Source organism: Heterodontus francisci, chromosome 31 (genome assembly GCF_036365525.1).
Source record: "Heterodontus francisci isolate sHetFra1 chromosome 31, sHetFra1.hap1, whole genome shotgun sequence".
Lineage (NCBI taxonomy): Eukaryota > Metazoa > Chordata > Chondrichthyes > Heterodontiformes > Heterodontidae > Heterodontus > Heterodontus francisci.
Window position 1 is genome coordinate 51,152,185 of NC_090401.1, and position 26,612 is coordinate 51,178,796.

At 42.6% G+C, this 26,612-nt stretch overlaps 1 protein-coding gene across 1 annotated transcript in view; it reads left to right on the forward strand.

The window, feature by feature from the left end:
* The window catches only part of LOC137346999 (glutathione hydrolase 1 proenzyme-like), a 48,075-nt gene that overhangs the window by 17,228 nt on the left and 4,235 nt on the right, over positions 1-26,612 (forward strand). The window contains exons 5-11 of the mRNA XM_068010984.1: positions 4,623-4,815; positions 9,785-9,948; positions 12,173-12,319; positions 15,787-15,923; positions 18,534-18,715; positions 20,772-20,893; positions 22,035-22,147. Of these exons, the coding sequence (XP_067867085.1) occupies positions 4,623-4,815; positions 9,785-9,948; positions 12,173-12,319; positions 15,787-15,923; positions 18,534-18,715; positions 20,772-20,893; positions 22,035-22,147 (1,058 nt within the window). The remainder of the gene's footprint in view (positions 1-4,622; positions 4,816-9,784; positions 9,949-12,172; positions 12,320-15,786; positions 15,924-18,533; positions 18,716-20,771; positions 20,894-22,034; positions 22,148-26,612) is intronic.

Genomic DNA, 26,612 nt, shown 5'->3' on the forward strand with positions numbered 1-26,612 from the left:
CCTCTCACTTTGAACTCGTGACCCCTAGTAATTGAATCCCCCACTCTGGGAAAAAGCTTCTTGCTATCCACCCTGTCTATACCTCTCATGATTTTGTACACCTCAATCAGGTCCCCCCTCAACCTCCGTCTTTCTAATGAAAATAATCCTAATCTACTCAACCTCTCTTCATAGCTAGCGCCCTCCATACCAGGCAACATCCTGGTGAACCTCCTCTGCACCCTCTCCAAAGCATCTACATCCTTTTGGTAATGTGGCGACCAGAACTGCACGCAGTATTCCAAATGTGGCCGAACCAAAGTCTTATACAACTGTAACATGACCTGCCAACTCTTGTACTCAATACCTCGTCCGATGAAGGAAAGCATGCCGTATGCCTTCTTGACCACTCTATTGACCTGCGTTGCCACCTTCAGGGAACAATGGACCTGAACACCCAAATCTCTCTGTACATCAATTTTCCCCAGGACTTTTCCATTTACTGTATAGTTCACTCTTGAATTGGATCTTCCAAAATGCATCACCTCGCATTTGCCCTGATTGAACTCTATCTGCCATTTCTCTGCCCAACTCTCCAATCTATCTATATTCTGCTGTATTCTCTGACAGTCCCCTTCACTATCTGCTACTCCACCAATCTTAGTGTCGTCTGCAAACTTGCTAATCAGACCACCTATACTTTCCTCCAAATCATTTATGTGTATCACAAACAACAGTGGTCCCAGCACGGATCCCTGTGGAACACCACTGGTTACACGTCTCCATTTTGAGAAACTCCCTTCCACTACTACTCTCTGTCTCCTGTTGCCCAGCCAGTTCTTTATCCATCTAGCTAGTACACCTTGGACCCCATGCGACTTCACTTTCTCCATCAGCCTACCATGGGGAACCTTATCAAACGCCTTACTGAAGTCCATGTATATGACATCTACAGCCCTTCCCTCATCAATCAACTTTGTCACTTCCTCAAAGAATTCTATTAAGTTGGTAAGACATGACCTTCCCTGCACAAAACCATGTTGCCTATCACTGATAAGCCCATTTTCTTCCATATGGGAATAGATCCTATCCCTCAGTATCTTCTCCAGCAGCTTCCCTACCACTGACGTCAGGCTCACCGGTCTATAATTACCTGGATTTTCCCTGCTACCCTTCTTAAACAAGGGGACAACATTAGCAATTCTCCAGTCCTCTGGGACCTCACCCGTGTTTAAGGATGCTGCAAAGATATCTGTTAAGGCCCCAGCTATTTCCTCTCTCGCTTCCCTCAGTAACCTGGGATAGATCCCATCCGGACCTGGGGACTTGTCCACCTTAATGCCTTTTAGAATACCCAACACTTCCTCCCTCCTTATGCCGACTTGACCTAGAGTAATCAAACATCTGTCCCTAACCTCAACATCCGTCATGTCCCTCTCCTCGGTGAATACCGATGCAAAGTACTCGTTTAAAATCTCACCCATTTTCTCTGACTCCACGCATAACTTTCCTCCTTTGTCCTTGAGTGGGCCAATCCTTTCTCTAGTTACCCTCTTGCTCCTTATATATGAATAAAAGGCTTTGGGATTTTCCTTAAAGATATTTGCTAAAGATATTTCATGACCCCTTTTAGCCCTCTTAATTCCTCGTTTCAGATTGGTCCTACATTCCCGATATTCTTTCAAAGCTTCGTCTTTCTTCAGCCTCCTCGACCTTATGTATGCTTCCTTTTTCCTCTTAGCTCGTCTCACAATTTCACCTGTCATCCATGGTTCCCTAATCTTGCCATTTCTATCCCTCATTTTCACAGGAACATGTCTCTCCTGCACACTAATCAACCTCTCTTTAAAAGCCTCCCACATATCAAATGTGGATTTACCTTCAAACAGCTGCTCCCAATCTACATTCCCCAGCTCCTGCCGAATTTTGGTATAGTTGGCCTTCCCCCAATTTAGCACTCTTCCTTTAGTACCACTCTCGTCTTTGTCCATGAGTATTCTAAAACTTACGGAATTGTGATCACTATTCCCAAAGTAGTCCCCTACTGAAACTTCAACCACCTGGCCAGACTCATTCCCCAACACCAGGTCCAGTATGGCCCCTTCCTGAGTTGGACTATTTACATACTGCTCTGGAAAACCCTCCTGGATGCTCCTTACAAATTCTGCTCCATCTAGACCTCTAACACTAAGTGAATCCCAGTCAATGTTGGGAAAATTAAAATCTCCTATCACCACCACCCTGTTGCTCCTACATCTTTCCATAATCTGTTTACATATTTGTACCTCTATCTCATGCTCGCTGTTGGGAGGCCTGTAGTACAGCCCCAACATTGTTACCGCACCCTTCCTATTTCTGAGTTCTGCCCATATTGCCTCACTGCTCGAGTCCTCCATAGTGCCCTCCTTCAGCACAGCTGTGATATCCTCTTTGACCAGTAATGCAACTCCTCCACCCCTTTTACCTCCCTCTCTATCCCGCCTGAAGCATCGATTTCCTGGGATATTTAGTTGCCAATCATGCCCTTCCCTCAACCAAGTCTCAGTAGTAGCAATAACATCATACTCCCAGGTACTAATCCAAGCCCTAAGTTCATCTGCCTTACCTACTACACTTCTTGCATTAAAACAAATGCACTTCAGACCACCAGTCCCTTTGCGTACATCATCTGCTCCCTGCCTACTCTTTCCCTTAGTCACGCTGACTTCATTATCTAGTTCCTTACAGGCTTTAGTTACTACCTCCTTCCTGTCCACTGACCTCATTTGGTTCCCATCCCCCTGCCACATTAGTTTAAACCCTCCCCAACAGCATTAGCAAAATCACCCCCAAGGATCTTGGCAGCGAGATTATAAAATCCAACCCCATATTTCCACGTGGCTATCTGTGCCTGCAGCTCACCAACCTTATTTACCACATTCTGCGCCTTCATATACATGCACAGCAAATCCCACTTAGACCTTATTATATTTCTTCTTATTCTGACCCAACCTAACACCTTACTATTTCCTATTCTAGTACTGTCTGTCTCTCGAACCTCTCTGCGCACCTTGATATTCCTCTCTATTAATACCTCCTGTTTCCCACACCCCTTCCAACTTAGTTAAAACGCACCCCAATAGCACTAGCAAATTATCCCACAAGGACATTGGGCCTGGCTCTGTTTAGGTGCAACCCGTCCAGTCTGTACAGGTCCCATCTCCCCCAGAACTGGTCTCAATGTCCCAGGAATCAAAAGCCTTCCCTCCTGCACCATCTCTATACTTGCACATGATACTGGGAGTAATCTGGAGATCACTATCTTTGAGGTCCTGTTTGCTAGTTTCTTTCCTAGCTCCCTAAACACTGTTTAGAGAACCACATCCCTCTTTCTACCTATATTGTTGGTACCGATATGCCCACGGCCGCTCACTGTTCACCCTCCCCCCTCTCTGCAGCAGCTCAGTGACATCTTTCACCCTGGCACCAGGGAGGCAGCATACCATCCTGGATTCACGCCTGCAGCCACAAAAATTCCTGTCTGTTCCCCTAATTATCGGATCCTCTGTCACTATTGCTTTTCCAATCTTCCTGCTGGCCCCCTGTACAGCTGAGCCAGCCATGGTGCTGTGCACTTGGCTCTGGCTGCACTCCCCAAATGAACCATCACTCTCACCAGTGCCCATTATTATTCCTTGAATAATATTGAGCCCATCAGATGTAAACCTGCCTTTTCAACTCAGGTGGCACAGTGATGCAGTGGTTAGCACTGCAGCCTCACAGCTCCAGGGACCCGGGTTTGATTCTGGGTACTGCCTGTGTGGAGTTTGCAAGTTCTCCCTATGACTGCGTGGGTTTTTGCCGGGTGCTCCGGTTTCCTCCCACTGCCAAAGACTTGCAGGTGATAGGTAAATTGGCTGTTGTAAATTGCCCCTAGTGTAGGTAGGTAGGTGGTAGGGAATATGGGATTACTGTAGGGTTAGTATAAATGGGTGGTTGTTGGTCGGCACAGACTCGGTGGGCCGAAGGGCCTGTTTCAGTGCTGTATCTCAAAATAAATAAAAAACAGTTCCTAATTAGCCTATGACTGTAAACAAGTCACAAGGCCAGACTCACGACAGAATTTGTATTTATATTCCTAGGCCTGTTTTTACACAAGGACAGTTTTATGTACCTTTTTCTAGACTGACAAATTTTGATTCTGTTCAAGTCCACGGTGAAAGAATAGCTAGAAATCCTGTATTTAAAGAAGTACTTTTGCAATAAAGATAACTAATTTGACCCCAAATGTTTTCCGGGTCTCTGCCAGTACCTCAGTATTTGCTGGGAAGCCAGGAATGTGCCAACATTTACAAGGGGGCTGGGAATATGCCAATAGTTGCTGGTATGCTTCCCTTCCCGCACACAGAAATCTTTATGCATCATGGCCAGATTGGGAGTGGCATTACCCCTAATTCAGATAAGCATGAGGTTGACTGGAAATATTATGTGAGTCCACCAAAATATACTTACAAGTCAATGTTACAAGTCCATATGGTCAGATTAGTCAGATAAAGATTTCTTCATAGTTGCATTTTTCATTGACCTATTTTGTCAAAATAGTTTGAATGCTGTCGTTCTGTCCCTGAATTGCCCGACTTGGTTGACGTTTTCCCATGTTGCAGGAGGGCCATCAATTGCAGTTCCAGGGGAAATCAGAGGATATGCACTTGCACACCAACGGCATGGCCGGTTACCATGGAAACAATTGTTTGAGCCATCCATTAAACTCGCAAGAAAGGGTTTTCCGGTCGCTAAGAGTCTTGCCATAGCCCTTGAAACAAATAAAGAACAAATCGAAGCAAGCATTTCACTATGGTAAGAATGAGTTCACTTACAAGTAAAAATAATTCACTGTTGTTATCTAATATTTCAACTGACCAAAACTAGAATTCGGAATGCAATTTTGATGTACGAGTGTGACACCTGAAATTATGCTATGATTCGAAAACAAAGTTGGAGATAATTCCTTGTTAGAACAATATTCTCCCAATTATGAAACAATAGTTGAATTATCTGCTCACATTATTGACAAGTTGGACACTTTTGGCACCCTGTTTGAATCTTAGTCTATATGTGACTGTCAGCACAGGAGTTGTCACTCAGAGTTGTACAGTACTCACAAGATATACAGGGCGAGAAAGGCCATTCAGCCCATCATTGCTCATCCTTCAAGAAGGGACCTAGAGATTCCACTACATCATCACAGTATACAGATGCTTCTTAAATAATTCCAAGGTCTATGCCCTTCCACTGAGCCTTGAAGTCCATTCCACATTTTGATTATCCTTTGTGTAAAGAACATCCTGACAACAGTTCTGAAAGGGTGTTTGCTGATCTGAACCTGTGCTCCTTTGGTTTAATGTATTGGCTTAATTTGGACCTCTGTGAGATCCTCTTTTAACCATCTCCTTTCAAGGCTGAAAATACCCAAGTTTTTCCAGTTCTTCTTCATATCCCAATGCTCTGAAACTGGGCAGCAGTCTCATGACTCGTCTCTGCACCACTTCCAGGGATTGTATCTTGTCCCTCAGTGACCAAAGCTTAACAGATGTAACCTGACTAGATCATTGTACTTTAGTGCAGTGGGACATTTTTAAGTTCCATGGTATTATCTTCATCCAGATATCGTACGGCAAAAGGGAAATTTGAAGTTAAGCAATTGCCACCCTAACTAAAATATTGCATTAGGGAAGAAGAAATTCTGCTGTGAGACAATATAGTCACTAAGGATGTTCACGTAAGACTGAAAGTATTATGAATGAGACCCGGGGAGTCTTTGTTCTGTTCTTGCAGTTACCACAAGTTCGATTTGCACCCTGCTGAAGTAAACAAAAGGCACGGCAGACCGACTCAATTTCTAGCAAAGAGCATTTCAAAGCCTCATTCATGAAACATAGTGGGATATTGTTCATTAAAGAAAGGAAGACAAATATACCTAATTTTATGGTTAAAAGATTCAAACTCACATGCTATCACCTCCACTAGAAATAGTAGGATTTGAAAGCCTGCACACACAGCTAAAGCAAAAATAAAAGTCCAATCACTAAAGATGATCAATTTAATTTGAGCTTTAGCTCTAAATTATTTTTTTCTGATCTCCATGAATATCTGATTAACACACTGCATTCTGGAGAGAGAAATTCAATTTAGTGGTGCCAGAGTGATTACACAGGCAAACATCAAAACTCTTCCTTGCTGAACCAATTTAATGCTGTGTTTGTAGTTTTGATGGAAGCTCTGTAGTAGACAGGAGGCATGTCTGGTGCTTGTGTTGGTACAGAGTGCCGCCTCAAGCAGTGGGTTTTACTTACATGTTTGAGGCATAAGTGCCACCGCTGGCTGCCATCTTTCAGTGCTCATATTGCTTCCTCTGATCATGGGGAAAGTCTTTGACCAGAACAACAAAATCCCCATTGTGACTTTTAAAAGTGCCTTGGAATCTGCCTTGCAATATGAATGGGAAGGATTACACAGCAGTACAAATCAAATCCAATACAACCATTTCAAGGGGGTGATGAAAATGAGCCATCAAATCCTCAATATGGAGCTGGAAAATTTTACTCTGCAATTAAGGCAGCGACACTGCAATTAGACAGCAACAAATAATTCATCTAGAAAGCAAACTAGCAATTGCTGTGGAAGCATGAGCATATTAAATTGCCAGGCAAAAGAAAAAGGAAGATTTGCATTTATATAGCACTTTATGCAACCGCCAGGCGTCTCAAAGCACTTTACAGACAATGAAGTACTTTGGAAATGTTGTCACTGTTGTAATGTCAGAAACGCAGCAGCCAGTATGTGTACATCAAACTCCCACAAACAAGCAATGTGATAATGACCAGATAATCTGTCTTTTTGGGATGCTGTTGGCTGAAGGTACGGCCTTCAATGGTGAGGCAAAGGGAGGTTAATGTACAAAAGACCTGATTCGGAACAACTGAGTCTTTGGGGGCAGGAGATTGTAGAACTGGAGGAGGTTAAAGAGATGGGGAAGGGTGAGGACATGAAAGGATTCAAACATGAGGATGAAAATATTACATTTGAGAAGTTGGGGGACCAGGAACCAATGTAGATCAGTGAAGAGAAAGGTAATAGGGGAGTAAGTGCAGAATGTGATATGGGGATCAAATTTTTGTATGTCAGAAGCTTACTGTGGATGGCGGCTAGGAGGCCACTCAGGAGATCATTGAAATATATCAACTCTGGAGGTGACAAAAGTATGGGTGAGGATTTCAACAGCAATGGGCTGAGGAAGGGACAGAGAGGTGAAAGTAGTTCTTTGTGTTGTAGTGGTTTGAATCTCAGTTTGCAATTGAATGTGATGTTGCGATTTCAAGCAATCGAGTTCAGCCTGAGACATTGGCCGGGGGATGGAGGGCGGGGAGGGGGGGTTGCGGGGGATGGTATCAATGACTAGGGAAAAATGCTTCTGTTTGTGGGTGTAGGAGAAATGGCTTTGGTCTCACCAATGTTTAACTGGAGAAAATTGTGACTTTTCTGAGACTGGATGTCGAACAAGAAATCTGGCAAAATAGTTAGTGGAGGGGTCAAGGGAGGTGGTGAGAAGGTAGAGCTGAGTGTCTTCAGCATACATGTGGAAGCTGCCCCCAAGTCTATCGACAGTAGCAGGTAGATGAAGAAAAGAAGGGGGCTGTGGATATATCCTTGTGGGATTCTGGAGGTCATGGTGTGGGACAGGGAAGAGAAGCCATTGTATATTTTATAACTTGTAGTCACAGTCCGTATGCTAAAGATCGTATAGTTGAGCCCAAGTTATAGACTTTTAACTTCACACTGTGGATTATTGCAAGTCTACCTGGCTCAGATTTTGCTGACTAAACCTGCCACAGAGGATCATCTCCTAATTCTACAGACCCCACTAAGGAAAATAAAAGCAAAACATTTTGCAAGCTTGTGACATTGAATCAAGTGCTCATATTGTCAATAGTGGCCATTATATCATCACATTTTGGGATTTGATGATTATTTTTCCACTAAAAGGATTTTGAAATAGAGTTATTTGCAATTTTTTTTTAAAGCAAAGTGTATTCTCACAAGTTTGAAAGATGAATAGCGATTCACATGCTAAAAGGAAGTTGTTTCCCCAGAGATTAAACAATAAACAATTCATTACTGGACTGCGTAGTCAGTAAGTAATTTGCAGCCAATATCTTGGAACGTCGTTTTATTTCTACCTGTGATCAAGAAAGATTAGAAGAGCCTTTTTATAACAGGACTGTGAGGACAGTCAGTTTTGTTACAGGGAGAGCTGTGATGACCTTTGCTGAGGTGAAGAGGTTAGAAATGCTGGTGAATAGTTACAAGCCATCTTGATTCATGTGGTGCAGCTGGCATCGTCTTTATTTTGTATTATTACAAAACATTAAGTTTTACAGAGAGCATTAGGTGAGTCTGGTTATAATGGTTGTTTTGTATGTTCACCTTATCGTAAAATAAAACACTTTAACAACTCATATTTGATTTTATCTTGCCAAGTGTTTCCTTGGTGCACCTATATAAAGTATAAATACAATAGGCATTAATACCTGGTTCTGGTCACAAGGGCGTACGATTGCTTCTTTCCCAGGTCCCACTATCATACTAGCAGATATAGGGCAGTGTGATTAACTCCCTTAAAAGGTAAGACACTCAGATCACTTGCAGGATTGACTCACACCGTTGTACCCAAGAGGATTTGTGACAAATCCCCACTCGTACTCATGTCAATATGATGCTTCCATTGCCTGCATAGCTTTCTCCATCCGAGGTGACTAATTTGGAGTGCTAACTTGTGTTCAACTATGGATGGGGCTAGTGATACAACATCTCACAAAATATTCCACGGGTGTTTATAATTGTCACATATAGCAGACTTGGGCAATTTTAACCTAACTCTGCCCGGTGGGAAATGGATGGGATCGAGCCAGCTGCCTATTTTACATCCACTCTCCACTGAATTGAAGATTGGGCAGGATGTAAAATGGAGGGCTGACCCAAACCCGCCTTTTTCCTGTCTGGTGGGGTGAGGTTTTGGGGACAATAAAAATGCCTGTTTCCCAATGATAACAAGCCATTTGCCACAAGAAGTCATTTTCCCTATATAAGGACAGTTTTCTGCTGTGGACTTGAGCCTACTTAGAACTGGATCGAGTCTATTTCAAACCCAAACATCCCGCAGAGAATGTTAAATACCTCTCAGCTGTCTGGATTGGATCCACCCCAATCTCAGGAGAGATATCAAGATTGTAATTTAACTCTGTAGTTCACACTGTTACTTAAAGCAATTGATTAGACAGTGACTTTGTCATCGCTACCAATTATCCATCATGTTACTGTCAGCACAGTAACTAACTGACTAAATATCTGATGGAAAAGACTTCACGATATTAGTTCTGAAATTATTTGGGTAAAACAATTTTTAATTCTTTGTATCAATAGATTTTTATTTAGAAAATCTAATAAAGAAATCCTTTGTACAGATTTTGCTAGTGCTGTTTCTAATGCAGTGTTTACAAATTTACAGCAAAATATATTTTAGGATGCTACTGAATGGAAAACATGCATTTGAGGATATATTCACCAATTATATGTTCCCAGCATGGAGCTGCATTCCAGTAGACCACAGGGTGGGAGAATCTGTCCTACAATGTTGTAATTCGATCACCCATCTGTCCCTTCGAGCATGGTTTCACAATGGGAGTGTGGAATTGTTGAATTTACTCCTTGGTTAACAATTAGGAAAATTGCTCTATGGCAATCGCTAAAAATTCTTTTGTTTTCACAGCAATGTGTTTTGTAAGAAAAACAGCGACCAAATTTTGAGCGAAAATGATCTAATATATTTTCCACAATTAGCGGATACACTGCAGATGATAGCAGATCAAGGACCGGATGCATTTTATGATGGACCCATTGCGGAGGATATTGTTCATTATGTCAGTCAATCAGGTATGTACCTGGGTATCTCACTACCTGGATACATGTATTATTACTGGGCTGCTGAGACTCCAATATATCAAATGCAGATTCACTTCCTGAATCAACATATTTCCAGTGTTTTTTTTCAATGTTTCTCACTTAAAAGTGAATACATTCTGGATCCAGTCTTTAATAATATGTAGTGCTCCATCCGGAATCTTCCATGAAAAATTTAGCAGTACTATTAATATCTCCATAAGCTTCAATCACATGTCACCAGGGAATTTCATCCAGCTTCCTTTTTTATTCTCTGTTCTTGGGATGTGGGTGATGTTTGCAAAGCTGCATGTGTTGTCCCTCTCTAGTTGCCCGAAGAAGATGGTTTTTTAAAAAATTCATTCATGGGATGTGGGCAACGCTGGCTATGCCAGCATTTATTGCCCATCCCTAATTGCCCTTGAAAGGGTGGTGGTAAGCCACCTTCTTGAACCATTGCAGTCCATAAGGGGTAGGAACATCCACAGTGTTCCTTGAACCATTGCAGTCCATGAGGGGTAGGTACACCCACAGTGTTTCTTGAACCATTGCTGTCCTTGTGGTGATGCTGCTCCCATGGTGGTGTTAGCTAGGACTTTCCAAGGTTTTGACCCAGCAACAATGAAGAATCTATATCCAAGTCAGGATGGGTTGCGACTTGCAAGGGAATTTCAAGTGATGGTGTTCCCATGGTCTTGCTGCACTTGTCCTGCTGGGTGATAAAGGGTGCAGAGGAGGGAGGTGCTGTTGAAGTAAGCTTGGCAAGTTGCTGCAGTGCTTCCTGTAGGTTGTGCATACTGCAGACACTGTGTACCTGTGGTGGAGGGGGTGGAATTTGAGTAAAGTTGTCAACGATCAAGCTGGCAGCTCTCTCCTGGGTGGTATTGAGATCCTTGAGAATTGTTGCAGTTGCACCCATCCAGGTGAATGAGTTTTCCACTACACTCCTGACAAGCCTTGTCACAGCCTCTACCCTGCTCTTATAGCCTCAATATTGATATGGTTGATCCAATTAAACTTCTGGTCAATGGTGATCCGCAGCATACTGTTGGTGGGGGGGGGGGTTGGTCTCAGTTATCCGTGATTTTAATCGCTCCATCATTGGAGGCCGCACCTTCAGTTCCCTAGGCCCTAAGCTCTGGAATACCCTTCCTACACTTCTCCATCTCTCTACCTCACTTTCCTTCTTTAAGACATTCCTTAAAACCTACCTCCATGACCAAGCTTTTAGTCATCTGACCTAATATCTCCTTATGTGGCCCTGTGTTATGTTTTGCTTTATAATGCTCCTGTGAAGAGCCTTGGGAAGTTTTAGCACATTAAAGACACTACTATATAAATATAAGTTGTTGTTGTTATATATTTTTCTTTTCACGCCAGGTTCCATTCACCCAGGCCTGGTGGTGGGGGGATTGGCACCTGGTGGGGAAGATCACTGTGGGAGGGCCCAATTGAAGAGGCTCCTAAGGCAGGAACCTGGATCCAGGAGGTAAGTGTTAAGGCACTTACCTTCTGAATTCACCAAATCCTCGCCTCGAGGAAGCTGCCAGGTTACCTGATGCGTGGGAAACCCAGTGGATTAAAGCTCAAACATGCGTGACAATGAGGATCGCAGCCTCATTGTCATATCTAAAGCTGCAGCCCGCCTCCTTGGAGCTGGTTGGTTGTCCACCCACCTTCTGGCCTTAGTTAAATCCCGAAATGGTTGGATTGGAGATGGGTCTGGGTCGGGAAACAGATTTCTGAGACATTAATCCCTCCTCCCAAACCCAAACCCGGCCTTTTCCTTAACATTAAAATTGAGCCCATAATTACTGTTGTTATATAGGAAAAACAGAAGCCAATTTGCATGCAGCAGGGCTCCACAAAGAGCAATGAGATATATAGTTTTAGTGATGTTGATTGAGGGATAAAGATTATCCAGAACACCGGGGAGAACTCCCCTGCTCTTCTTCGAAAGGGGATCTTTCATGACCATCCAAAAGTGTGGACGGGGTCTTGGTTTAACATCTTGTCCAAAAGACAGCACCTCTGAGTGCAGCACTCCCTCAATACTGCACTTGGAGTGTCAGCCTGCATTGTTCTTGTCTTTTCTGAAGGTGTTATGGCATTAGGCTACTTTTCAGTCAAAGGAGTTCATTTTATTTGACAGGCAAACAGGTTATCAGCTTGAGGTGAATGGATTGGTACAGTTCTCTCATGTCTCTTTCCTCTTTAGGCGGACTAATTTCTCGAGATGACCTAAAACAGTATAAGGCGAACAGGGAGACACCAATAAATGTGACTCTGGATGAATATACAATATATGTTCCTGGCGCCCCATCTGGTGGACCAGTGCTTGCACTAATTCTGAAAATTCTAGACGGTAACTTTGAGCCTCCATAGTCTGCTCAGAATGGTTTCTTTTTTAATCTTTAAAGACTGTCCAGCCAATGTGCCTCCAATTTTAATAAATTATTATTTAGAGAATGTGGTCATTTGCAGCAAAGTGATCAGATCCGCTCAGTAACCTCCATTTTAACAGTGATCTTAGATAACACGTTGTACTGAACATTGTAAACGTTGAAATTCACAAGAGTTCCTACAGAGGGGGCAGTTTTAACTTACCCGCCCTTAATAAACTGAGCGGGTGGACAGTTAAAATCGGCCCAAATCATATACCCGCCCTGGAGCCACCTGGAGCTGGCCTGCAGGGAATTTCACCTGCACCATTGAGCAGGGGGAGAGGACACCTACCCAAAGCCAGTGGGGTCCTTCTTAACATGTGCGTATGGGGTCCCAATGACGTTATCAGAATCCAACTGCAATATTTACGAGGAGGCTTGAGTGGCAAACAACAATCAGTTGAGAGCCACAAGAAAATCTCAGGTCTCTCTTGCTGCAATCTTGCTACACCATTCCCTCCCTCCCCACTCCCACCCGCCCCTCCCCCGCCAGATCATGGGATTCCCCGTGGGATGCCCCACCAGCCAGATCTGTGGACTAACCTGCTCACTGGTCTTGAAATTTGTGTCACTTCCCATTGACCTATCACCCAGAAAGGGTGGAAAGTCCAGCAAAATTTACATGAGGCACAGAGTTAAAATCGGCTGGGCCTCTTCTAGAATGGGTGAGTTTTGAACTGACACTAAGGGCTGGATTTTCAACCTGGGGTTGGGAACCTGACGCTCAGATTTTTTCGGGTTTCTGACCCTATGCCGCGCTGCGTCGCTGACGTAATGCTATTTTAATATTCAAAGCCCCTACTTGGGCCTGAGGCGAGCTTGGCAGCCAATTAGTGTTGATGGGCACTGCCTGGAGAGAAGAACTGGCACTGGAGTGCAATGCACAAAGGCAGACTGCAGCCATGACTGGGCTTGCCATTGTCTTGCAGATTGGAGCAGGCAAGAGAGCAGAGGACCAGGAGCCTCAAGGTGCATACAAGTGGTCAAAACTTAATCACAAGGTAATTGACCCGCTCTGCTCAAGCAATGGAAACTTTGTGCTACTGCTTGAGCACCTCAGTCTGAATAACCCTTTTGTCTCAACACTTTGATTCAGCAGCAACGTCACATTAAGGCTCCCCGGGGTTTTCCGACAGGTGTGCACTAACATACCCCAGACCGTTCGCTCTTCCCGTTTGCCATTTTGGAAATTTCCACCTGGTCCTGTGCAGCCCATTAACAAGCTCTTCAATGAGCTTAGTGGGTGGTTAATTGGAAGCAAGCGGGTTGCTGGCTCCTGCCTCCTGCCCTCACTTTGAAAATTGCAGGGCGTTCCAAAGGCATCGGAAGACTGGCACACCCTCCGGGAGCTATTTTCAAAGCACGTCCGACTCAAACTTGCACCAATCGGCGTTTGAAAATTCAGCCCCAAAAGTGACCTATTGACTCCAAGCCAGAGTCTGGCTTTTGGAGAATTAATGCTTCTCGAATCAAATGTTGCTCTCAACGGAGAGATCAACTGTTGGCAATCCAGTTTAGATTCTGCTAACCTTTGATAAGGTGACCACATTGTAATTGAGATAGTGATTCAGTTGGGAGCATAACCACCAACTGCAAGTTTCGCGTAGGATTCTAATTAGCCATTATGTTTTCAGGTCAGAAGTAACCATGCAACCTCTGGCAAGGTGAATTTTTTTTAATCTATACAATTTCCTGTCAAATTTTATGGAAGTAGGTTATTTCGAAAGAAATTTTATCGTGCAATGTCGCCTCTCTCAGAAATGTCTTGAAGTACTTCACACTGAAATGCTTTGAAGTGCACCAACTGTTAGTAGACAAACACAGCAGTCATTTTTCACAGAGCAAGATTGCACAAACAGCAGATGACTGACTAGTCTATTTTTGGTTGAGGGACCAATGTTGGTCTGGACACTGGGATAATTGTATAAACTTGCAGATTCGCTTTGGTCATAGTGAATGATAAAGAGTTCAGTATTAAGTAGTTATCCTGTGATTCTAACTTGCTGCTAAGAAGTGACCCTTAACCAAAGGTGACTTTTTGGCTCATTGTCCTGCTGTCATTGCTTAATGTGGATCCCACACATAAATTACATCAGTCACTTGTGTTATATTTGTTATCTATTTGCAGTGTTAAAATGGTGGGCTGAATTTTGTCCATCCCTTGACGTCGTGGGTCGTGGCGGGAGAGGGCCCCACCGCATATTACTGCTGGTGGCGAACTACAATGCGGCCCCAGTGGCGGGACCTTCATTTAAATATTACAATTAGTTGAATAAACATACAGAGGAATCTACTTGGTCCCAGCGGCCATCCCACGCCGATATTATGGTCCGCAACTCGCGCGCCTTTGGAACTCCGTTCAGAGCTCTGAGGCGAGACACTGGTGGGGACGGGGGAGGACTGAAATTATCAGGGTGGGAGTGGTGGGGAGCAGGAATAACACATCTTATTGGCTGTGGGAATAGTGGGAAGGGGTTGAAGGGCAAATGTTAAGAGGTTGGGGGGGAAAGTTCGGGTTGGGAATAAAGTTCCTTTTGATGATACTGCCCTGAAAACAAACACTGGGGGAGAGGTGGGAAAGGGCCTCCAGTATTTATTTAATTTTTTAAGTGCAATGCTGCACAATATCACTTTAAATACTAAAATTATTCCTAAGGACCTGCAGCCCTTTAAAAATGGCGTCGGTGATGCACGGTGGGCCGGACGTCATTACTAGGGGTGCAGCAGCTGCCCCCCATGACATAGAGGGAGCGGCCGTTCCATCAGAGTGCGCTGCAGTGCACTCATAAAATTCAGCCCGGTGTGTGTAATTTAAACTTTCCAATGAATTGTACTTTTCTTGATCATAGGAACATTGCAGAAGGAAATTAGAAATGAATTCTTGAGGAAAGTGTCTTTTATACTCCATAATTCTAATTAGGATGTGGGCATTGCTGGCTAGGCTGGCATCTATTGCCCATCCCTAAATGCCCTTTGAGAAGATGGTGGTGGGCCTTCTTCTTCAACTGCTGCAGTTTGTGTGGTGAAGGTACACCCACAGTGCTGTTAAGTAGAGAGTTCCAAGATTTTGACTCAGCAATGATGAATGAACAGTGATATATGTTCAAGTCAGGACTGTGTGTGATTTGGAGGAGAAACTGGAGGTGATGATGTACTAATCTACCTGCTTCCCTTGTCCTTCTAGGTGATAGAGGTCATGGGTTTGGGAGGTGCTGTCAGAATCAAACTGGCAGAATAAAAGTCTCTTCTCTCCCTAATGAGTGTAAAGATACTACATAAAATGACTTAGTACAGTTTCATGCTATACATCTAGTTTGGCAGTAGTTGGCAAAAGAAGGGCCTGACCATCTTTTCATCCTCTTTTAATTACTTTTCTGATCTACCTTAGGGTATAACTTTTCCAGAGAAAGTGTATCTACTAGGGAAAAGAAAGTCTTAACGTACCATAGAATTATCGAAGCATTCAAATTTGCATTTGCAGAGAGAAGCAAGTTGGAATATCCAACATCTAGTGACCACAAAAAGGTAAGCCTGTTAAAAGTAAGCCAATTACTAAATGTAAGTCTGTTATATTAAAGATCTTACATATACATACACTTTCTGTCTACTGAACATTACTTTCTGTTGTCTCATTCTGATCAAAGTTTTACGTCAATATTTTCTCATTGTAAATTCCTATATCTGAATTATGATGGAAACTGCTTATGTAAATGTGTTCTATTGTAATTGAATGCTTTCACCACTGGTGGCTCTGTAGCACCTCAGTTTTACATTTCCCAGTTCCTTTATTGAAGAGAAACTCCTGGACTCCAACCAACTTTATTTCCATACTTCCCAAATTTGCATAATTATTTTCTATTTAACTATAAATATCCTCAATATGCATGCTGGGATTTGATTGCTCATGTTCATAACAACTTCACAGTGACTGGATACTGTCATTCAATGGTTGTTAACTGCACTTGAAGTCCTTTATTTCTACCTTTGTTATTGGATGCCCATTAAATCTGTGTCCTCTGATTACTGATCCTTCCGGCACTAAAAACAGTTTCTCATTTAACTCTATCAAAATCTTTCAAGATTTGGAACACCTCTATAAAATCTCCCCTTAACCTTCTCTGCTTTAAAGAGAACAACTTCAGTTTCTCTAGTTTCTCAGCATAAATGAAGTCTTTCATCCCTGGTACCATTCTAGTAAATCTCTTCTGCACCCTCCCTAAGGCTTTGACAATCCTTCCTAAAAAGCAGCAGATATGAGTCGGTATGTCGAGTTGCGAGAGGAAATGAAATGTATTCCTGTTCTCAGGCAGTTCAAGGAGGATATATGACAGTCCACAATATTAGAAATGCTCCTCAGGTCCAATTTTGTGAATACATTTCCGGTCTCATTGAGTTGGACATATTAGCGGATCTCCTGTTGTGTTACTTACACTAAGTGAGAGGATAGGTTGTTTATAATGACAACATCAAGAACAGCAACTTGCCTTTATATAAGGCCTTAATATAGAAAATGCCCCAAACCGCTCCACAGAGGGGTATCAAAATACAGATGAGGAGCCAAATAAGATCAAAGAGATGGGTTTCAAGGAGTGTCTTGAATGAGGAGAAGGAGGTGGAGAGTGGAGGTGCTTAGGAAAGGAATTCCAGTTTACGAGGCTGGGGCAGCTGAAGGCATGTCCACCAATGGTGGGGTGAAGGAAAGTGGCATGCAGAAGAGGCCAGAGTCAAAGAAACAGAGAGTTGGAGTGCAGTTGTAGGATTGGAGTAGGTTATAGAGATAGGGCGGGATGAGGTCCTAAAGGGATATGAATTTTACATTTGAGTCCCTGGGGGACTGGGAGTTAATGTGACTCAGAGAGGACAGGAGAGATTGGTGAGGGGGTCTTGATTCAGGATTGGATATCTGGAGCAGAATGTTGGATGAGCTGAAGTTGACAGAGGGTGGGAGGCTGGCCAACGGAGCACTGAAATGGTAGAGGTTGAAGGTGATAATGGCATGGATGTTGGATAAGTCATTTTGCAACTCAAAGGTAGAGAAGGGGTAGAAAGAGGTGGTGAAGAGGTAGAGCCAGATGTTGTCAGCATATGTGCATAGAATTACATAGAATTACATGTGTAAATTGATCATATATCTGTAGATGATATTGCCAAGGAGCAACGTGTAAATGACAGTAGCCTTAGGTCATTGAGAGTTTAATTGCTGTTTAGTGAGGGAAGTTTGCAGATTGGAAAGCTCTTGCAAATTTCTGGCTCCAGGTATGAAAAAAACAGCATGAAATTAATAGTTTTCTTTTTTCAACATGCTTTGGACACTTTGATAGGTGGGGCTTGATTTTCAATTTGAGGTCAGGAACCCAATGCCCGAATAATTTCTGGGTCCAGTCCCTGCGCCGCCTCTGTATTGCTCACATGACGCTACCTTCAAATGGAAATGCCCTAATTGGGCCAGAGGCAAGCTTGGCACCCAATTAATGATGCCAAACATTATCAGGAGGTGGGAACACATGCAGCAAAGGCAGACTGCAGCTATGATGGGGCCTGCCACTCCCTTGCAGAAGAGAGCAGGCAGCCCCTCGGAGTGCCAGCAGCCTCAACACGCACAGAAGTGGCCAAAACGGCCAAATGAAAGGTAATGCACTCGATCCAGAGCAAGATCCCTCAGGTCTCAAAATTGTTCAGCATTAAAAAAATCCTTTAACTTCTGCCTAGATTGAACCTGACAACTATGCACTAATGTGAACCAGACTGCTGAGGTTCAGCGATTTACAAAGTGAAAATCGCCTTCTTGCTCTCCCCAGCCAGTTAATAAGCACCTCAAGGAGCTTAACAAGCCATTACTTGGAGGCGAGGGGGTTCCCGACTCCCGGCCCCCGCCCTCACTTTGAAAATTCGAGGGCGTCTTCAAGGTGTCGGAACACTGACACACCATCCGGGGCGTTATTTTCAAAGCACGCCCGCTCTTGTTCCAGCCCACACAGGTAATTGAAAATCCCTGCCATGGTATCTGAAGAATGATGTATGCTCCCAAAATAATCTTACAAAGAGGTTTATGTATATATGATCTTTACCACTAAAAGGTGCCATTTGTGGTCATTTGTTCCAATTCTTCTTTGCCTTAATTTCTTTTTTAAACAGGTCAAAGAGATGATCTCAAAAGCAAATGATATTAGAGAAAAGATCAATGACAGTCACACCAATGAAAAGATTGATTATTATGGGATAAAGTGCTTTTTACCTGGGCAGGGTGGAACGTCCCATCTGTCTGTTGTAGCACAAGATGGCAGTGCAGTGTCTGTCTCCAGCACTATCAATGGTCGGTAAGTTTTATTAATAAATGAAGAAAACTACCACTCTTCAGCCTCAAACATTATTTTGACATTATTATTAATAATCAAGGAACTGAAGATGGACCCAACCCAACATGGGGAGCATAGCAAAGTGAAACTTAGAATTATAGAAACTTTCAGTGAAGCAGGAGTCCATTCAGCCCATCATGCCTGTGCTGGCTATTGAAAAAGCAGTCATGCTTAGTCCCACAATATCATCTTTGTCTGTAACCGTGTATGTTCCTCAACCTCAGATCCTGTCCAATTCCCTTTTAGAATTATTTATGGAATCAGCTTCCACCACATTTTCAGGTAGAGCGTTCAGAATCCCAACAACTCTTTGAGTGAAAACATTTCTCCTCATCACCCGTCTCAATCTTTTGCCAAATATTTGCAGATTATTTGCTGGTTATTTACCTGCTCGCCAAAGGGAACAGATTTTCTCTATCTAATCTACGAAAATCTCTTATAGTCTTGGAAACCTCTTTCAGTCATCTCTTAACCTTCTCTGTTCCAATGAGAACAGTTCTCACTTTTCCAGCCCCTCCTCATCCCTGATAACATCCTGGTAAACCTCCTCTGTATCCTTTCTCATACCTTTGCATCTTTCCTGAAATGTGGTGCCCAGAATTGTCCACAACATTCCAGCTGAGGCCTCATCTTGGGAGTTGAGCACATCACAATGTGCCATGGGTCTGATGGATGGTGATAATGGAGGTTTGTGATTCAAACAATAATGCAGTGAAAGGGGTTGAATTCATATAATCAGGATGGTGTGTGAGAAGGGTTGCTTAAAGAGCTGGATGAATATGGAGGATAGAATGAGATGGACACGGTGAAAATAAATGTTTTTGACTGAGTGCAAACTAGCCACTTATATCAATCCCAGATAGAGGTAGCCACTATCCACAAAGCTGACAGGCCATTTTTCTCCAAACAGGTTCATGCCGTGAGTGAAGAACTACTGCAGAGTATATTAGTCAACCCAGAATGGTTTGTTCCTTTGGGCCCGGGTGTACATTGATTACAGGAAACCCTCAAGGTCACTGGAATGATCATTTGTTTCAATTGAAGGTTATAAAATGTACGCTGTCCTTTTCACAGAACACCATTACCATGTTGCTTTGCCTATATCTAATCTCATCAAAGCACATTTTCTCTTTTTTTTAGTTGGTCTGTAGGGTGTTGTTTTCTCTAATAAAACTATTCTTTAAGGGGTATGGGGCCACAATTCCATAGCACCTGCTCTGAAACTGGAGGAAGAAGACTCTCAGGATGAGTTCCCTGTGCTTGTTTGGGAACGGCACATTGCACCTGCAATCAGCAGCACCCAATCCTGACGGAGTCCTGGAATGCCGGGATGGATCCATGCCACCCTAAAGCACAGGAGGCCTGAGATGGGCCTACCAGTAAGACAACTGTGAAACTCCACAGCTGGATCTTGACTTGGTCCGATAGCATAAAACTGGTCAGCAGCCTGTTTTACATCACTTCTGTTTTTTTTTTATTTCAGTTGACTTTGCCCAATAGTTGTGCATATCAGGGAGTCACAAAGATGCTGCCCATAAATTCCTACCTATGCTAGTCTAGCGAGTGATTCTCCCCCTCCATCAGAAAATCTGTCTTTAAGTACGTTTAAGGCAGTCACTGAAAGAATAAACCAGTGTTCATTCACCAGTCCAAATGGTCTAGCTCTGTGGGGAGTGTGAGGAAAGAGTTGCAATACATGAGTGCCCTCATTGCACTGCCCTCATGGTTAAATTCAATGGGATCATCTATATTTTGTTTTACTGGGAAATGTACCTTTTCCACAATTGATTTTGCAGCTATTTTAATTCCAGAGTCCGCACAAGGAAAATGGAGAAAATTGTCAGTAACAGAAAGTGGCTGAGCTGAAAATTCAGCCATTGTGGTCCCAACTGAAAAAAATAAATGATTTTTAAATAATAATTAATCATATAACCTGCCATTTTCCAGAGACACTACAAGTGAAAGTTACTGTCTGCACTCTCAGTGGTTGTTTCATTCTTTGTTTTGTATTTTGCAGTTTTGGATCATTTGTTCGTTCTAATGTAACTGGGATAATATTCAATAATCAGATGGCAGACTTTTCACAATATGAAGATAAGAACAGTCTACCATCATGTTCTCAAAACTATGTGCAACCTGGTATGTTTCCTGTTTAATTTTTTTAATCCAAATAGTTTTTGAGGAAAGGGCCACATAATGGTTATTGGGTAAATAAAAATGTCAATTTTATTCTGAGATTATTTTAAACCAATTCAGACCTCTTGGTCTAATTATGTAATTTAATACATATGCGATTAAACTTAATTTCCTTTCTGTTAATGAAATAACACATTCCATGGCAACTTATGCTCCCTTTATGTTGCAGAACTGCTTCGAGTAATTGCAGTTATGGAACATGCTCGAGCTCCTGCTGCTGTGGAATCTGTTCCGTTTATATCATGGAGTGAAGTTCACAGCATTAAATACAACACCAAAATAATAGTGCACCTGCGTGCACAAGTTTGCCCGTACCCAGATGTTTAAAAATAAAGTATTGTGATTCTTCTTCTTAGCCACAGAGCTGTAAATGAGCCAGACACACACACACACACACACACACACACACACACACACACACACACACACACACACACACACACACACACACACACACACACACACACACACACACACACACACTCACTCACTCAGTCAGCGGGTCGAGGGTACCAGGGTTGCACAATCTGCCTGAATGGCCTGTAATAGATAGGCTGAGCACAGCCTCATTGCTTGGTGCTCATGGGAGAATAAATCGGGATTGTGAGAACGGTTATGCTTAAACTGAGGATTGTGGAATGACTAAAGCTTGGGACAACTTGTCTATGGTCTCTGAGATTTGAATAGGGCAAACTGCACAGAAGGGCCCTCCTACATCTAATAGGGCATTTATTATTTGATCTGCTAGGCTTTTGGAGGGGACTGCTTGGTGGATTTGATCTCATTTCTATACTGGTCCGTATTTCTCCTCTTGGAGTGTTCTTTGTGTTTGGAGGGAGCATGCATTAGTTAGGTCTTTAGAGAGTAGTTCAGAATGGTTGATCTGATTAATACTCAAGACCTTGAGGTGAAAGGGCAGAGGATAACCCCATTGAATATATTGTCCCCTAACGACAATTGTTACTATAATTTCAATATATTTTAGCCAGTAATTATTTATTACTGAGTGGAGAGAATGGAAAAAATTAGCAAAGAATGACTCAACTATAATATAATTGTATTAATACCTCCAATTTTCTGACAGGCAAAAGACCTTTCTCTGCTATGACTCCTGCAATTATACTTGACAAAGATAAAAATGTGAAAATGGTGGTTGGAGCTTCAGGAAGCTCAAGGATCATCACAGCAACTGCTCTGGTATGTACTGATGATAGAACAGGAAATGCAATCATGTGGATTGAAGAAAACCCGAGCCAAACATGCAAAATTATTGATCAAGGAAAGGCTGAGTGAAACCATTCCTCCCGTGAGGGATGAATATTTCCGGTTCTCCCCAACCCCAATAAATCTACTGGGGTTTTGTGGGGGCAGAGGGTGTGGTGTTCAGAAGATAAATGATCACACAGAAAACTTCATATAGATTGATACAACTTCTTTCTCTCCTTAAAGTGTATCAAAGTATAACTTTTAATAGCAACCTTTTTTTGAATTGACTTAAACTAGCTGACAGGCCAAGAAGAGAGAGGATAAGCGGCAGATAGCTGGCATCAAACTTGCATTTTGAAATGTTTAGATTGGAACATAGGAACAGGAGTAGGCCATTCAGCCCATCTAGCCTGCTCTGCTATTCAATATGATCATGGCTGATCATCCACTTCAATGCCTTTTTCCCACACTATCCCCATATTCCTTTATGTCGGTATTTAGAAATCTGTCAATCTCTACTTTAAACATACTCAATGACTGAGTTTTCACAGCCCTCTGTGGTAGAGAATTCCAAAGATTCACAGCCCTCTGAGTAAGGGCGGTGCAGTGGTTAGCACCGCAGCCTCACAGCTGCAGCGACCCGGGTTCAGTTTTGGGTACTGCCTGTGCGGAGTTTGCAAGTTCTCCCTGTGTCTGCGTGGGTTTCCACCGGGTGCTCTGGTTTCCCCCCACAACCAAAGATTTGCACGCTGATAGGTAAATTGGCCATTGTAAATTGCTCCTAGTGTAGGTAGGTGGTAGGAGAATGGTGGGGATGTGGTAGGGAATATGGGATTAATGTAGGATTACTATAAATGGGTGGTTGTTGGTCGGCACAGACTCGGTGGGCCTAAGGGCCTGTTTCAGTGCTGTATCTCGAAACTAAACTAAAGAAATTTCTCCTCATCTCTGTCCGACGTGGCCTTCCCCCTTATTTTGACATTGTGTCTCCTGGTTCTAGACTCCCCAACCAGGGGAAACATCTTAGCTGTAGCTACCCTGTCTATCCCTTTAAGTATTTTGTAGGCTTCAATGAGATCACCTCTCATTCTTTGAAACTCTAGAGAATACAGACCCAGTTTCCCCATTCCTCTACATAAGACAGTCCCGCCATACCAGGAACAAGTCTGGTGAACCTTCGTTGCACTCCCTCTATAGCAATGATATCCTTCCTATGGTAAGGGACCAAAACTGCACACAGTACTCCAGGTGCAGTCTAACCAAGGTTCTATACTATTGAAGCAAGACTTCACTACATCCTTACTCAAATCCTCTTGCGATTAAGGCTAACATACCATTAGCCTTCTTAATTGCTTGCTGCACCTGCATGTTAGCTTCAGTGACTTGTTGACGAGGCCACCCATGTCCCTTTGTACATCTACACTTTCTAATCTCTTACCATTTAAGAAATACTCCATACATCTATTTCTCGAACCAAAATGAATAACCTCATATTTTTCCGCATTATATTCCATCTGCCATGCTCTTGCCCACTCACTAAGTCTGTCCAACTCCCCTTGAAGCCGCTTTGCATCTTCCTCACAACACACATTCTCACCTAGTTTTGTGTCATCCATGAACTTGGAAATATTACATTTGGTCCCCACATCCAAATCATTGATATATATTGTGAACAGCTCGGGCTCAAGTACTGATCCCTGCAGTACCCCACTAGTCACAGCCTGCCAACGCAAGAATGACCCGTTTATTCCTTCTCTCTGTTTTCTGCCTGTTAACCAATCCTTAATCCATGCCAGTATATTACCTCCTATCCTATGTGCTTTAATTTCACTAACCAACCTTAGGTTTTATCAAAAGCCTTCTGAAAATCCAAGTATACTATGTCCACCAACTCCCCTTTATCAATTCTGTTAGTAACATCCCCAAAAACTCCAACTAGTTCATCAAACATGATTTACCATTCATAAATCCATGTTGACTTTACCCAATCAGATCATTATTATCCAAGTGCCCATTTATTGCATTCTTTAGAATAGATTCTAACATTTTCCCTCTTACTGATGTAAGGCGAACAGGTCTGTCATTCCCTGTTTTCTCCCTCCCTCTCTTCTTTAATAGTGGAGTGACATTTGCTACCTTCCAATCTGTTCCAAAATTCTATAGATTCTGGAAGGTGATCACCAATGCATCCACTATCTCCATAGCTACCTCTTTCAGCACTCTGGAATGTAGAATATCAGGTCCTGGGGGCTTATCAGCCTTCAGCCCCATTAATTTCTCCAATACAACCTTCTTACTAATACTAATTTCCTTCAATTATTCATTCTCCCTAGTCTTTTGGATCTCTACTTCTGGGAGATTTCTTGTATCTTCCTCAGTGAAGACGGACACAAAGTAATCATTTAGCTTCTCTGCCATTTCTCTATTCCCCATTATAAATTCTCCTGACTCTGCCTGTAATGGACCCACATATGTCTTGGCCAAACGTTTCCTTTTTATGTACGTATAGAAGCTTTTACAGCCCATTTTTATGATTTTTGCTAGCTTACATTCATATTCTATTCTCCCTTTCTTTCTCATTTTCTTGATCCTCCTTTGCTGTATTCTAAAATCCTCCCAATCCTCAGGTTTACTAGTGTTTCTGGCAACTTTATAGGCCTTTTCTTTTAATCTTATACAATCCTTAATTTCCTTTGTTAGCCACGGTCGATGCCTTTTCTTTGGTAGGAAGACAAAGGGATCAATTTTCAGGCGGCCATTTCCATCAGGCAGGAAGTGGGCAGAGCAAGCCCACCGCCTGTCACCAGCTGCCCATCATCCATTGCTTATCATCCGTCACCCATCACCCATTACCTGTCGATCATCACCTATCAGCCATTGCCATCACCCATCACTCACAACCCATCACCCATCGCCCGCCAACCATCACTCACTGCCTGTCACCTGCCGCCCATAGAGGGTCACACATCAGAGGGAAGAATGGCTATTTGCTCCTTCTGGCTCCACAAAAATTTTACATTTACTTTCTCTATGCACGTTTGCCATTTTATATACAACTGAAGGTAACTTTCAATCAAATGGTCAGTAATCACACCCGAACATTGTTTTCTATTCATTTTTTTGACCAATTGATTGCTTAATTTGTCTCAAATGGCATCATTCTTACTTGAGTTATCAGGGTACATCAACAAGTCTTACGTTATTACCGGAAACATTCTCCTCCATATTATTTACGACCAAACCCATGGTCCCCAGGACGGGTTTTCTCTGTCCAAATTGTCACTTGATGTCATCTAACATTTTTACCTAATTACAGATTTATTAAGTCTTTTGATGAGGGTTAAAAGCAAAGCAATTTCTCAGTACAATGTCCCTCCACATCTAATTTCATTTTTTTCTGGTCCTTGCTGCAATATCTGCATATCGTTTGTAAGCCGTTGCAAATCTTCACTCACTAGGGTAGCTTTGATTCCCTTTTATCTTATCATCGATTGGGAGTAGCCTCTGAGCCTGTGAAATAATAACATTGAAATGGCAATGATATTCCTGCTTGTTAAATAAGGAGTCATTTTTAAATTACTTACCAGTACTGAAAGAAGGACTAGTTGGGTAGAATTTTATTACTGTTATTTAGAATTTTTTACTGCTAAGGCAGCTAAAATATTTCTCTATAAATAGTAGTATTGCCTGTTATCCATTTTGAGAGCAAAAGGTAGTAGTTACTTGCTTTCGGAATTAATATTGCTGTACGATATGGAATAATTACACAAATTGTGAAAACAGATTGCAATTTTGGTTGTTTGCAAATGTAGCCCAAATGTGATATACAATTCTTCAAACTCAAGTTATCTGTATCTTCACACACAGACAGCATTGGATGAAAACAGCTTTTCAATCCATTTGATCTGAAAAAATAGTTGGCAAAAGACCTGGGTGTGGGCGGGGGAGATGAGGGAATTTTTTTTTTCAAAGTGAGTTGTTATGATCTGGATTGTGTTAATTGAAAGGTTGGTGGAAGCAGATTCAATAGTAACTTTCAAAAGGGAATTTCATATATACTTTGAAAAGGAAAAAAGTTGCAGGACTATGAGGAAAGAGCAGGGTAGTGGGACTAATTGGGTAGCTCTTTCAAAAAGCCAGAACAGACACAATGGACCAAATGGTCTTCTTCTGTGTTGTAAGTGTGTAGAGGGGAAAAAATTTGAGTACACCCATTTTCAGGCATGGGAGTCACGATTCAGGATGGCCATGTGCCTGGTGCTGTTGAGTCGGGCAGCAAACTACATACTGCCTCCTCATTTGAATGATTGCAGTGTATAGCTGAGCAAGATCTGCACTGCTGACTAGCTGCATGCTGAAAAGGGGCCCCACAACATACATGGATAGTACATGTTTCAGCTAGACTGCCCATCTTAAAGGCAGTCTGCTCCTCTTAAAGTGACTTGCACTTATTATA